The sequence below is a fragment of the Symphodus melops genome (assembly GCF_947650265.1).
Source record: "Symphodus melops genome assembly, chromosome: 3".
Taxonomy (NCBI): Eukaryota; Metazoa; Chordata; class Actinopteri; order Labriformes; family Labridae; genus Symphodus; species Symphodus melops.
In genome coordinates, this window is record NC_136693.1 from 14,357,501 (window position 1) to 14,373,201 (window position 15,701).

The window sequence follows — 15,701 nt, forward strand, 5'->3', positions numbered from 1 at the left end:
AGTCATACCGCTGTATTATTACAGCCTTATAATTTTTACCATATGGCAGTCATGTGCGCTGGGAAAAAAAGCATTTAGACAGCATTATGCCATAACCACTCATTATTGACGTAAAGTGCTTCAGAAGTTATTTTGACACTGGGATGTGCACTTCTTCTTTGTACTCTTGTTTGAATAAAAAGACAATTGAATAAGCTGCTTGTGATTACACAGATAAAAAGCAACACTGTATGTACACCATGAATCATTTGATGAGTCAGTTTCTGAAACCACTATAAACAATTTAAGTTCTCAACCACAATGAAAGCAGGAAATCTCAGCGCCAACAACTTCCCCTCTCAGTGCTGCCCGGCCATAGTAGTCGTAGTGATGTGAAAGGAAACCCATGGAACAAAAAGCACACAGTCACTTCATTTACTGAAACTGTGTATAATTTGTGGCTTGTATTCAAATGCGGGTTATTCAGTCTGTCTGGCACTGTGTTCCCAAGTCGTTGCTTGTAATAAATTCCCACAAGACCTTTCATCAATGGTCGCTGTATTGTTATCATGGGCGACACAGATCAGGCAGGCTCTCTCTGCCCTGAAGGTGCCCTGGATTCAGTGGAGGCGCAGATAAACTGGAGGGTGAGCGTCCAACATTAATATGCAGGCTGTTCCTGCTAAATTAGTTTGGAATCTGAGCCCAGGACACAGCAATGGAGCATTGTCCAGACTGTTTTTTTTCTTTCTTTGATGTGTTTAATAGACCCAAATAGTACACATCTTCAACAAGGAGTCTTGTTGGTTTATTATTGAATCATTGGCATGGATTAGCTGCGCTGCCAACCAACAATACATCATTTATCGTTCCAGTTTTCAGACTGTCTGTTATTTTTGTTCATAAAAAAAAAGTAAGATGTTTTCAATTTGTAATCCTTTAATGTCTCTTAGTGAATTTTAGCTACATCATTTTCGGTTACGAATGTTTCAGTGGCAGACCTCTGATTTAAGTGGTGGGCAGTTCTGTGCAAACAGGAACTATTTGAATTAAAATGTCTTATAAGGCACCCGTTGGATACTCTTTGTTACAAATTAAACTATGTAGCAGAGCTGTGAATGCACATTTCAGATTTGCCACAATTGAAGACTGTTGAAGAGTGGCGGGTATGTTGGTGCAAACAGCCTGGATTTGATACGTTTTTCAGTAATCTTTGGAACCTTGTGTTTTAACACATGCAAGTATTTAAAGGCAAGGTAGATCATTTTGAAAACTAGCATGATTTTGCTTCGTCTTCCCCCACCCCCTCCCCTTTGTGATCCCTTAAAAGCTGCTACCCCCCTCTTACAGTACATGCACTAGTGCCATTGGTCCACAATTGGATTGCAGCTCATGCATGTATGGGGGAGAGAACGAGCAGGGAGACAGAGGCATGATTGGTTCATAAAATGTGTACCAAGAGCAGATACTGGTGGAAGTTTGCACAAGTTTTCAACCGCTACAGATGACAGATTTTTTTTCGTTTCTTTTTCAGAGCACATGAATTGTTAATCAAGCACTGTGGTATGGTTTGGTTTGGTAAAGCCTCATCCTGTTTGCGTTTCCAGAGCCAACCGTGCCATATTTGGTAGACGTTGTGTAAGCTGGATGCCTATAGCCGCGTCAGTTACGAAATAGCGTCACGTCATAGCAGCTAATAGCTAACAGCTACTCTACTAATAAATAATAGGAGAGAAACGCGAAACATTAAGAAAACCAACAATGGAAGACATCCAGCAATTCATCTACTTTGTCATTGGCATGTGACTCTTTGTTACAAAATGCAATCCAGCTTTGTTTCAGAGAAGGCTGTGTGCCGCGAGGAGAAATACAGACGTAAACAATTGACTGTGTATTTAAACATGGCGGGGTTGTGTTTGCCGCTATCGCATGGAAAGTGACGATTCTTTCGACCAATCAACGGACTGCAGTGTTTAGCTCCACCTTTTAGGGTCAGATTGTTATTCTTGGCACCCCAACAGAAGGGACCCAAAAAGTATGACGGTACAGATCAGTCATTTGGGCATCTTTCCCAACTTTAGTCAATGGAAATGCTGCAAAATACGTGCTGTACCAACACGAACCGAATTGAACCGCTGGGTGATCCGGACCTAAAGACAATTTAAATCAAAATCTTTAAAAGTGTATCTGGAGGAAATTACCTACCCTGTAATGCAGGAAACTTGTATCTCAGAATAAACAATTCTTTGACAGTAGTTTGCCACTTCAGAACAACTATCCATAGTACTGTTTTGTTGGTTGTCTAGTGTGTTCGCCACTAATGAGGATTGTCTCTTGACAATTTAGCATGCAATCATTTACCTCCAGCTTTTAAGCACTGACCCACTGTAGCTTGCATGGAAGGTGATTTGGTACCAGTACCAAAAAAAAGGGAGAGAGAGAGAGAGAGAGAGAGAGAGAGAGAGAGAGAGAAGCTCAATGTGCTGGGTCCCCATACATACACATTTCTTTAAAATATAGCTCAAGCTACACAAAAAGTAGAGCATTTGTTGGGTACTATTTTCAGCTTCACTGAAATACACATTTGCTGCCCTTGTGAGTATTTAAGTATCAGTACTGTGCATGTGTGCAAGAAAAAATGAAAGTGCCCATGTTCATACAGAAGGAGCATGTCCAGTCCAGCAGAGAGGCTCACTTCTGTCTGAAAAGTTTTCCCCTGACAGTGGAGCTCTATAAGTTCTTTGTTGGTCTTAAACTTTCATTTATATTTGTTCAAAACAGGAAAATCCTTAAACGCTCCCAGACATATAACAAAAACGACTGTTATAATATCCTAATTTATTAGTGTCACTCTGTACTTTCAGGTGTTGGTCTTTCTATTTAACAAAGCAGGGTGACTGACTTGTGGTTTTTGATCACTCGTAAATATTCTTGGTTTGAATTCCATGTTTGTTACACTGAAGACAGCTGCTGTCTTAGTGTGTCACAAGAATTGTCAACCTTTTCTGCTTCTTTTTTTTTTTTCATTGTCCTTTGATAAACATAAAATTCCAATAACAGCAGGCGACAGAGGTCAATAAACTTTACAGTTTTGTGTTGGATTTCTTAGTAAAACGAATAATGTTTTTGATGGACGAGAGGTGATACAAACTGTAGACGTGTAAAGGACCGAGTGGTTTGGACAGGCGCCCCATGTACGGAGGTTTGGATCTGACCTGCGGCTCCTTGGGTGTTGTTCCCCACTCTCTCTGTCCGACTCTGTCCACAGTCATGTATCTACAATAATGGCCTCGAAAAGCCCCAAAATAATCTTTAAAAATAAAGGACAATATGTTACCTTTTTGAACGTTTGTATTCACTCATCTGTGGAGAGCCTTGTCCTCAATTCACCTCCTTCACTTTCATTTATTTCTGGAAAAAGACAACAACAGTTCTTTGCTTTGTCTTTAGATTTTAAAGTTGTTTGTTGGGAAGCTTCAACCAAGAAAGACGAGACAAGAAGTGGACTTAGGTTAAATTGAGAACTCAATGCACTTACCTGTCTGAAATCATATCTATGCTACCAGTAATATTGCAAAATAATTTGTTAAAGTATGTTGTTAATGCAGCCAAATTCTTCCTAAAAGTCAGGTCAGATTATTCATAATTGGTTAATATTTATAAAAAGACACAATTCATTTTGTCAGCTTCACCAGCCGCTCAGTTCGTCTTTAGAGGCAGTTTTATCTAGATCAGGAGTTTGGTGTGAAATTCAGATTTTTCTAAAAAAAAAAGAACAAAAAGAAAGCAGAGCCAAAAAAATAAAAGAAGTACATAAGGGGATAAAATATGGCTGGAGAGGAAGAAGAAAAGAGATGAGCGTCAGTGTGAATTGGCAGAGCTAAATGCAAATGGTGGCCTTCATGCTCATCACTGTGATTTGTTTTTTCATGCCCATCCGCACGCGTCCTGAATGAGCCAGCGGCCAACCCTCGGCCTGCGCTGCTCTCATAACTGTCAGGAGATCCTTTATCTGACGGACCTTTATTTACAGCTTTAATTTCCTGAGCTTTATGTGTTCCGCTCACACTCCTCACCACTGTGACACTGGCACATGCTGTCTGGAATGCACTGCACATTTTTGATAGGCAAATGTCTTCTGAGCTTTCATTACATTTCACGTTTGAATGGTACACTGTTTTATTCATATTTTGGTATTACCTGCAGGACACGGGCACATTTTTTTGTCGCTTAGATACACAGATAATCTTCCTCTGTTGTTCAAAGTGAAATACCTTTTAGACATGCATCTTTCTGAGCTGCCCACATATCTGACGCTGTCCAGGTCATGTTGTTGCTACGTGTTTGTCTGTCTGCGGCAGGTGGAGAGGGCTGCTTTGACAGAACCTGTAAATCAATCCCATTCTCTGGTAAACAAAGATTGATCCCACAGTGGTCTGATGGTTACAGGGCACTGGGATCCAGGCCTCACGTTTGAGTGGGATGATATCAGACAGATTCATGGCACCTAAGCCTGTCGGTTCAAAGAGGCATGAAATAAACACCGGGCCATTGCCAATAACAGAGACAGCCTAAGTGAGATTTCAGTAGACCTTAGGAAATTGGTATTGAAAACCTTGTTTATTCATTCGTCTGTACCCCGTATTATTCATGAAACCTAAAGGAAAATGCAATACACAATCAATAGTTTTGTCCTGACAATCTACCTAAGTTTAATGGTGACTTACTGTGTGAAGTCTGGTTAAAAGTGAGTGTGGTAATTAAAAATGTCCTTCCCATGAAGCCCTTTGCTTTTTTTTAAAGTTGCAATAGTTAAAGTGTGTGCTGCAAATGTTTTATTTTATTTTCTTTTCACTAAACTCCCAGCCTCAGATTCATTGTTTCGTTGTTTTTGATTTAGTCTATAACACTGGGTGCATGCATCAACTTTACCTTGAGTATTAATTTCTTCTAAACAAATTAATTTGAAGTCGTTTTCTTGCATTCCAGATTTTTCGCTCAATTATATTTTGCGCGTTCCCAGCTACCGCCTCTCAAGGCCCTCAAAGACCTGCTGTCAAACACTTCATTCCATTCCAAACATGCTCTTCCAAGGTGATTAATTTGTTTGTGACAGAAACTAAATGGAATGTCTGTCATTTTCAATGTCCTTAGTTACGTGTTGCTCAAAATGGAATACTTCTGACATTGCTTTTGTAATTATGCAAAGGCCAGAATATGTCTTTACAACATGTGGATGTTGAGTTTTGAAATCACAGGGTAATTATAGTTTTACACACTGTGGCCTTAAATACTGTGAGCCATTATGGGGTGCACAAAAGTCATTCACAGAATCATTATTGCACCCTCTGAGATAACGGCACAAAAGAACTCCACATGGAAAATTACATTTGAGACCTCTCATCTGCTATTTCATTACCTTGCTCTGTCTGATGGGTGAAATGGGTTCTCTTAATTTAAGGAGCTGGATTCCAGCTTGGTGAGTGGTTTATGTAATCTCACGGTAAGAGTGATTTCCTATAATGCCATGTAACAGCTACTCTGCTTAGCTGCCATATTCACTAATTGCATTGCAGGCCATCTTCACCCTGCATCTCACAAATAAGACCATTTCTATGGTGCGAACCTGCAAAGACAGAAGTATGCACTTATCTTGGAGCCACAAGTGTCTCCACGGGTGACATTCATACCTTCTTTTGACAGACATAATTAGTAGATTCTACAGTGCTAAGAGACCGTCTTCATTGAAAATGCTGCCAGGTCATTCACATTTTGCACAAGACAGAAATATCCAATACTTGTCACAGTCTGCAAAAAAAATCTATTGAGGAAGGGGATGAATTTGTGTTATTTACGGAGAATAAACATTACAATAGACACGTGTTAATGTTACATTAATTGAGTTGCTTTTTTGTCTACCTGTAATTTTTGAGGAGTTTTTAAAATAAGATTCTTTACTTAAGTATTTTGAAGGGCAAGTATTGTACTGCGATACATTTTAATAGCATCCGTAACAGAATAATAATCTTTGAATTAAGATCATATTTCTGGACAACTACATAGTTTGCTTATGGAATACCTTATTTTTTTTTCTTTTTAAACGCTGGAATCAAAGTGAGAGTAATGATGCCACATAATTAGTGTTACATGACACTTTATTATAAAGGAGGTCCTTTAATTAAACAACCTTTTTAGAGTCCTATTCTCTTATGTGCACTGCAGCCTCTAAGGTATAAGAGTACTCAATACTTTAAGTCAAATAAAATAAAAAAAATTGGCTTGTACTTGATTAGCTCTGTAAGATAGTCATTTTACACCTGCCCTAAGTCAAACTTAATCAACATTTCTGCAGAGATATTCAGTAAAAGATCCATATTAAGGACAATAGTCTGGTTTCTCATTTTGTAAAAGTAGAAGTTAGCAGTCACTGTTTACTGTGCACACATGAGTAACCCTACCCCTCACTCATTTCCTCTTACATTATTCCACCACATGCCACATCATAGTGGTATAAAATGGACATATCATACATTATCATATCATATCAACATTATGATAGTGCAGCAACTAGGAACAAGGATTAGAGGATTGAAACTAAACTCAAGGGAATAATGACCCCACATACTTTATTTTCCACACAGTAAAAGATTTGGACCGGTACAATATAAGTTCTGGCATACAATATGTAGTGGAACAGTCGACACAAACATGAACATTGATGCACATCCTCTATTAAAGAGACAAAGTTAACAGTGTATAGTTATTTTATTACAAAGAAAGAACAAAGTGTAAATTTCTCAACATATTATTTATGAATGCTGGATTGATGCTAGTCTGCAGTCATGATTTATTCACCTTCATTTGACTAATTTGTCTGCACATTCTCCACACATCTGTTCTTTGCATCAGTTTTTTTTGTACACTGCATCTGAATTTGTTAAAAGCTTATCACAAAGTATCCACTAAAGGACACAGATTAGAATATAGTAAAAGCACATAATGGTATTTTGTTGTTGATTTTACATTTTACTTGGGTATTTCAATAATGTTTCCTTTTCTTTCTCCTAATTTCTTACTTACCAAAGTTACTGTGGTAAGAAGTAGTGGTGGGGGAAACAATGGATTCTAAGATGCATCATGATGCTTTGTTGAAGGATTCTGCATCGAAGCAGGAAAGTCCATAATCGATTATTAACGCAATGGACTGGCCCACTATATTTTTGCAAAGGGGCAGCTGTTGGTAGGATTTATTCGTTGCAAAGATTTTGAATAAAAAGGTTTTAAATTCACCTAATTGTTTGCATTGATGGGTACAAATGAACCCTGTATACAGATCCAAAGTTGAGAAGCATTGCAATGCATCGTGATGCATTGAGAATCGTTTGATAATCCAATCATGACCCTCTGAATCGTAATCCAATCGTGAGGTGACTGACGATTCCCATCCTTAGTAAGAAGACACTTCCTTTAAGAGGCAGAAATCTTGAGCAAAACCAAGACTTTTCTTTTTTAGGAAAGAACAGTCCAGAAAGAAACAGTTTATGGTTTAATTTTTGCTGAAATATTGAATTGTTTTTTGTGAAAAATGTGATTTGTTGAGTCTTTGGACCAGTTCTCATGGAAGAAATATAGATTTTTATGACAAAGAAACAAGTGTAATGACTATGACTATACAGAAAAATGTGGGATGAAATGATTTAGCTTTCAATAGTTTTTTTGAATAGATTATACTTTCACCAACACTGTTCCATAAAGCATAAGATACTTTTCAAGCTTTTAAAACTACAACTTCAAATCAGCGTTTGACTTAAAAGAATGGAAACAAAAATCCTCCTCATCCTCCATCTTCGTACGAAAATTAAAGCTGAAAGTTATCACAGTTCAGCATAGTTCATCATTTGGTTGGGATAAGAGCAGCACATCTAGAAAGAGTCCCGGGTTGAAATGGAAATTCCCTCCCCTCCCTCATCAGTTTGTGTGTTCATTCTGCAGTGTCAGCAGTCAGCACACAAAAACGGAATTCAGTAAAAGCCCTCTCTGCTCTCTGGGAGTCTTCCCCCCCCCAAAACAGCTTGCTCCCATCCCCCCTTCCCCCCTCACAAACTGACATGCAGAAAGAAACATATGCTGCTATTCCCACTTCCTGACAGCCTGTGCTGCTTGAATGGAATCTTGCTCATGGAGGAAGCAGTTGTCTGGAAAGAGTGCAGAGCTTCAGAAAAAAAACAAAAAAAACCTTACTGGATTTTAGTTACAAACGGAAGACAGAAACTCCTCAATCTGTAAAAAACATCCACAGTAGCCATTTGAATGGATGCTGGAGCCACTTAGATACATATAACCAAAACATTACACATCCTTTGTCATTATGTTACCAGGATGTATGTAGCCATTTTGTGATGCAGAGTGCAGAAAGTTATGTCATGTATTCAAAAATACTGTGACAACAAACACTTTCGGTCACATGGTACGAGTTAGTCAGGGACATTTATGATCTTGTAGATGTCTTCAACAATATAAAATGTATGTTAAATAATCTAGTATAGAGCCACTTGTTGCTTCTTCTCTTCCCAAAGAACTGCTCAGAGAACTGGCCTTTAGAAGATGGACCTTTGCTGTATTCTTCTTTGTTGTTTTGCCCGAGAGAAGGCTTTTTAAAACATCCTCTCCCCTGGATAAATAATTTGTTTACCCATAATTAAGACAATTATGTCTTATATGTGTCGAGGTATTTGTTCTGTCTATTTCCGAAGCATGGACACAATTAACCTTGTAAGCTCTTGTTTGGAAAGCATTTTTAATTTATCTTTGCTATTTGGGCTTATTTGAACTTGATAAGTATAAAAACTAAGCATCATATTTTTACATGATGTTGTTTTTGAGAAAAATGATGTCCACACATGGGGGCACTCGGTCTGAATTCCCAGAGAACACAATAAAGTCACCATTGTGTAATTAAGTGCAAAACTCTTTATTTCCAGCCTGAACACAGCAGTGTTCTTCCTGACTGCTTTTGCATTCATTCATATCACACATGAACATGTTTTAGAACATGTTTTGAACATCAGTGCAAACATTTATTATATATTACACGTCTGTAACAAAGTATAAACCATTTTTGCATTGTCACCGTTCCATCTAAAAATGTTCAATTCAATTCATGAACATGGCTATGGAAAAACAAAAACACTTTTTTTCAGACATGGACTACATAACCTGTCTGACTCCAAAATGCTCAGCTTTTCTGAAACACGTGAAAAATGAAACCATTTATCCTGTGTTCTGTCATTTAATGAGAAGGTGCTACAAGTCCATGAGAGAAACTGCAATTGTTAAACCCCATAACATCCACTGTAAATCAAGTCAACAACATTTTTGGCAATGTCCAAGCTTGTTTGGCTGCCTCGACTCCATATTGTGCTCTCAACTAACCATGTGTACTGTGTTGTTTTGGAAGCAGATGTCCACTGTTCTGCTGTGTAGAGTAACTGTTTGGTTGTGTTTGTTTATTTGGGAATTCCAGGTCTCTCCCTAGTCTGCTCCAGGCTTCAGCTTGGAAATCCCAACCGCCACCATTGATCCCAGCAGCTGGAGCGGCAGCGAGAGCCCTGCCGAAGACATGGAGAGGATGAGCGACTCGGCAGACAAGCCTACGGTAGACAATGATGCAGAAGGGGTGTGGAGCCCTGATATTGAGCAGAGCTTCCAGGAGGCCTTGGCCATCTATCCTCCTTGTGGACGCAGAAAGATCATCCTGTCTGATGAGGGAAAGATGTATGGTGAGTGTAGATGTGTGTCTAACTACGCAATATCTGTAACAGTAGATATAAAGCATCTGCCAGAAGGTTAGCAGAGCAAAAAACAATCATAACAGAATGAAACAGCTAACCTGGCTCCGTCCTGATGATACAACGCTGTTCTACCAGGAGATCTAAAGCTCATAAATGAACTTTTTTAATCAGCGCTGTTTAATAAGGCTGATGTGTGACTTGTTTTTGTTGCCTCTAGGAAGTATCTCTACCTCGCTAAGAAATAGAACAGAACAGAACATAACATAACTTATTTTTTTAAATTACATGTTAATACATTAATACTTTGTGACTGTTGTTGGACAATGGATCAGTCATTAAAAGACAGTAAATAAGCTACCAGTGCATGGCTCTGCTGACTAATGCAATATTAAATGAAGAGCTCTCTGAGTTTAACCGTTCAGCATCTACTCTGGTTCAAAGTAGTGCAAGTTTGTAAGTAAAGCAGCATGAAGTATAAGTCAGTAGCAGATGGTACTGTGGCTTCCACCAGCTGTGCCCCCTCTCCTCCCTCCATTTCCCCCCAGTTCCTGGCTGGATGATATCATGGAAAGAGGGATTTTTTTTTCTCTCTGTGGTGTTGGACTGTCTCACAGCCTGTCAGTGTCAAGTGAAAGCAGAAAGCCCCTCAGAGCATTCGCCTGCAGCTGTCATGTGACCCTGCCGGCCAAACGAAATGTAAATTCTATGAGTTGCAGTGAATCCCCTCAGCTGCCACTACAAAGATGTGGGCTCAGACAACAGGACCCTCCCCACTGTCCATCCCCCCCGCAAAAAATGAAAAAAATTAAATACAGAGCGAGGCTGCCAGAGGCTGTCCCTCTACTGTGGACTAAAGCATGACAATTCAGTTTTACTAGAGTTATAAATGAGCAGAGCTAAGTGCAGGCTGCAATGGAACAGACATTAGTAATATGATGCAAATGTTCATCTTGCTGGTTGAATATTGCATTAAAAAAGAAAAATATTCTTTTAAATTTTGTCATTTTGACAAATTACAGAGCAAGAAGGAATTCACTGAGACTTAATTAATTTGATTTATAGCAAAATCAAAATGTCCCAAAGTCTCTCAATATAGATCATAGGTGCTTCTCTGAAAATCTTGCATTCAAACAAGATGGATACATATATTGTGATTATTAACATATGCTTAGCATAACACAGGGAAGAAAACCAAAGGAGGCCTACCACAATGCTGTAGGAAATAAAATTAATACTGAAAAATGTTATTGCTAGTATCCACCTAAAATATCTGCTGAAGAGACAAATGTGGTGTAGAGTAAGACTTCATCCTGCCAGATGTGCTGTGTATCTTGTTACATATTGACTCAGTAGCAAAAGACTTGCTCTCCCTTAACATATCAGAGTAAGTGAGGACTGCTTAGCAGGAGACAGATTGTTTTAATATGACAGGACACTTTGTTCAACCGAACAAGAAATGGATACTATCGCTTATTAAAATGTTTTATGTAAACTCATGTGTATTATATGGCACTCTGTCTGGTACTGTATATAATAGAACCAGGACAATCTGGAAGGACAGTACATATATAATAATCCATGCTTTGATTGAATGATTGAGTGTTGTTAATGGACTCAGTGTTGTGAATATTTGGAATGGAGCAATTTGGGCTTGAGTGTCTTGCTTAAGGACACTGTGACATATGACTGACCCTCCGAATAAAAGACAACCGACTCTAATCCTAGACAATAGCAACAAAGATATTACATATGTAGGTTTGGTAAATATTGTGATATAATGAATCATCGTGAAATAATTGTTCTCTTTATAATAACAAATGTTTGATAGAGTTAAACGTTTAATTATACCAGCAGACATGTGAGGCTAAAACTGGGAAACGCCACAAATTTTTCCGAATCATTTGAAAGGATATCCCCGTCAGAACTCACTGAAAGAAAATAAATGATCAAACGGTACAATGTTAGTGGACCCTCAGATTCGTGATAATTATCCATGACGACTGATATGACATTTTTCTATTGTGATAACATTTGTTTCTCATTTCTCTCAGCTCTACTAATGTTTGTTTTCTAATCATTGTTGTGTTTTCAATTTAACGGTCATACCTGTAGAGGTAAATCGCTTCATCTGAGCCACCATGTCTAAGAGGTGGAAAAATATAAATCTCATCTTGTACAGTTGTGTGCTAATTCTTAAATATATTATTTTAAATGAAAAATAAGTTACATTTATAAAAGGATGCTTTTTAAGGGAATGACTCAATGAATGCCATCAGAAATGATCATTAAAAAAATAAAGTGGTCCTCAATACTGCTACAAGAGATTAATTTGTCCTGGGAAAAACAGTGATTTTTCTTTTAAGAGGGGAAGGGTTCAGCTTAACACGGGGAGGCTGATACTGCACTGTAATCCCGGTCCATAGGGTTTATAACATGCAGATGCACACAGACACACACTCACCACAGAAAACCTCCTGTGGCATCTGAGATGAAAGTTGGCAACAAGGAGGACAGGTATTTTGTAGTTGAGAGACCCTGGGGATGGCATAGTGTTCCATCCACAGAGCTCAACACAAGAGGAGCCGCCCTGAGTGCCCTTAAGCCCTTTGTTATCCTGGGGTAGAGTGCAGTTAATTAGCAACAGTCTCTATAGCAACTGTGCTGCAGCACAAAACAATTTCTAATTTCTGCTTCTTAGCTTATTGTGGTGTTTACCTGAAGTGTTTGGGATGTGCTGAGACCAGCGTTGGCTGGCATTGTGGCCCTCCTCTCAGGCAAAGGACGACAGCACATCTGCATAGGCAGCATCACTGGCCACTTTCCATGGCCCCGGAGTTTACTTAGGAGAATATTTTAAAAAGTAAAGTGAGATGGAGGCCACTGGCCCCCAACCAAAGGCCTAAGCCTCTGGACTTGCATAATTCACCTGCTGTGCAAGGCTGCATTCATTTAACCCAGAAATAGAGTTGATAAATGAAACAACACGCTTCACCCAAATTGTATGTTTATTCATTGAGTTATGTATTTGCAGTTGCCCTGCAAGCTAAGTGACTTGGGTGAATTTTTCTCAGTTGCTGCAGAAAAAAGAGAACATTTCAAATGTATTACATCTACTCACAAATAAGTATGTAAATACATGCTCTTCTTGCAGGCTATACCACAACCGTGATGTTGTCTTGTTACTGTGGCAGAAAGGGCAAGGTACCCAGTTGTAATTTTTTCTCCAATATGTTTTGTGGAAACTGTCACCTTCTAGATAATTCTACTGTACTTGTTCGGCCTTTGTTAGTGGGTGTATTTTATATTTGGTTCCTCCAAACACTATTAACAATAGTTACCTTTAATTGAATGCTTTTACCCAGAAAGTTAGTGTGACTTAACTGCTATCAAAAACAGGTGAAATATCCCATATCTTGTGAAATTCGCCTGCTGGTAAAACCATACCTCTGTCTACATTTGTCTTTTGATATAAAGCTTTTCCCATTACCACACTGCTGTTTGCTCTGCCACCTCGTCAGTGATCTAGCTCAGACCCCTCCTGCGGGAACTAAGTGGCACTTGGTTTGCAGAGATGCCAAGGATGAGTTAGATATAATGAGCAGACCTGGTTTGCCCCCAATGGCCCAGCGCTGTGCTCCTCTGGGGCTCGTCTCACCGGGCCGAGCATGCTCCGAGACAGAGCGAGCGGACCTGATCCTCCCTGCTGGGTGGATAATGAGGAATTCTGGGATCAGCTCAGGCTCCCTGAGTCACCTACATTCACTCAGAATGGAGTGTGAGGAACTTCAATGCAGGAGAGGCATCACACATCTCCAGAATAATCCCTCATTTGTTCCCCTGCCATTGTCAGTGTAAGACTACCGTGTTTTCACACACATGATAGTGAAAAAAGTCCAATTATTTTATGTCTTCTTCAAAAGGAGTAAGTGTCGAAGGTGTAAAATGTATTGATGCAGGTGAAGGAGGAAGTCATTTTGAATTAAGAGGGAAGATTTTAGGGTAGTGACAAACTGGTAATATAGTCATTGTAGGTCGCTATGGAGATATCTTGCAATTCATTCAACTCAACAGAGAGTCTGAGGTCAAACATAAGAACAGGTTAACAACTGCAAATTATGGCTCGATTCCTCAACCACAATGGGATTTTTTGGTACACTAGCCATATCAATATTGGGAAGAAAAAAAATCAAATACCGATTTATCAGCCAATATCTTCGATCTATGAAATAAACATGTGATAATAGAGAGCGATAATGCTTGTTGTAATCCATATAGCTCTCTGCTGGTGACAGGAGAACTGCTAGTGTGATACTATGACACTCACATTGAATGCTATTTGACTGATGAATAAATCTAGTAAGGTCAGGACATAGCCTATCTGTGATAAAACGCTATTTAACAACTCCCTTTATTTACCTGCACTGTGGCTACGAGGCTAAACAATCGGTGTTGCCTCATGTGTCCACTTAAACTGAACGTCAACTAGCGATGACGACGTAGTGGCAAAATTTAATGTCAAGCTTGAACGCAATACCAGTGCTGGTTTACTTCCCCTAGTCTTTGTAAGTCTTCCAATTATAAGAGATGGTGGTAGCTTCACAATAATGATGAAACCATCACTGTCTTGAATTTAGTTTCTTCAGCCGATGACCCATGTGTGTGTTTCTGTGGCTCTGAATTTGAAATGAATGAGCCCCCAAATGGATCCACATTTTCACTCTGTTGCTGAGCAGCAGAATTGATTTCGAAGTGCACATTATTTCATGACACCGTTCAGGGGGAAATTTCAGCTCTCTGACTTTTGCCCATTTTGCGGTAAACAAGGACGACATGTCGTGTTGGGACTCGTGCTTGTGATATTCCAGTCTCCGGACCCACTGCCTCATTATTTTGGGCGTTTACTCCTGACAGGGCTGCTTACGCCGAAAAAAAGAAGGGATGGGAACCAAGCCTGGTTCTATTAAGGACTCGGTTCTGCATTTTTTTTAGAACCTAAAAAAACGTTTTAGCTTAGTGATACTGTTTTTGAGGAAAAGAGAAATGCAGCTTATATTTAAAGATCAGATCTTGTAAGGTGGGCTTACACAATCTCCATGGCCAAGGACATCAACAATGTGAATTATATTTAACTCAAATGTTTTAACTTCGACTATCATCGAGAAAACTTCTGGACAATCCTCCCCCTCCTCTCAAAGCAGCCACTCACCAGTCACTTTGGAGAATCTCCTGCTAGTCAGAAATAGTAATCCGATGTTGAAATCTGTGTTAAAACTTAAAAGCTAATTAGCCGAGTAAAGGAGGTGTGTCACCTTGTGTCGGGTACATGGTGAAATTAAACACCATCCTGATGTGTTCGAGTGTAACGTCAAGAAAAAGAAAATTGAGGTTTAAGGGAGAAACTTGAATTAATGTGTTTTGAAGGAAATGTGTTTGTTTTTTTCCTTCATCCACTATAAACGGTGGTCATAGATGTGTAAGCATTAGCGATACAAACTATACTGTGATGAAATATTAAAAGGAAATGATCAAAAGAGTGTTTGTAATTTGTCTATGTATTGGATATCAATTAGAAGACCAGTAGCGGACATTACTTTTTCAATTAAACCGTTTACTCTAATACTCTAAACATTTAGCTCAGTGTGAATCTGTTCCTAGAAATTCACATTCTGAATTACAATTCGATGTTTTAGAAATGATTTTGCAGTTTATATTTCCAGCAGCTCGAGAAAATGCTCAGTGTGATTTCCTGTCTCTCAGTTCGGAAGTGTTTGCACTGCCTGGTTGGAAAGCAGGCTGTGGCTCTCTGGCTGCCTGAATCAGGAGCACATGGGGTGTGTCCCTGCTCTGAGGTCTGTGTGAGGCCCTCTGAGGCGGGCTTCTGGTTTCAGGTTGCACGTTCCCAATTGGCTGCTTTTGTTTGACTAAAACACA

General features: G+C 39.2%; 1 protein-coding gene across 5 annotated transcripts in view; it reads left to right on the forward strand.

The window, feature by feature from the left end:
- Positions 1 to 15,701, forward strand: part of tead1b (TEA domain family member 1b) — a 46,356-nt gene that overhangs the window by 4,304 nt on the left and 26,351 nt on the right. For all 5 annotated transcript variants that reach the window (XM_079338894.1, XM_079338895.1, XM_079338896.1 and 2 more), the window contains exon 3: positions 9,503 to 9,758. In XM_079338894.1, the coding sequence (XP_079195020.1) occupies positions 9,599 to 9,758 (160 nt within the window). In that variant the 5' untranslated portion in view covers positions 9,503 to 9,598. The remainder of the gene's footprint in view (positions 1 to 9,502; positions 9,759 to 15,701) is intronic.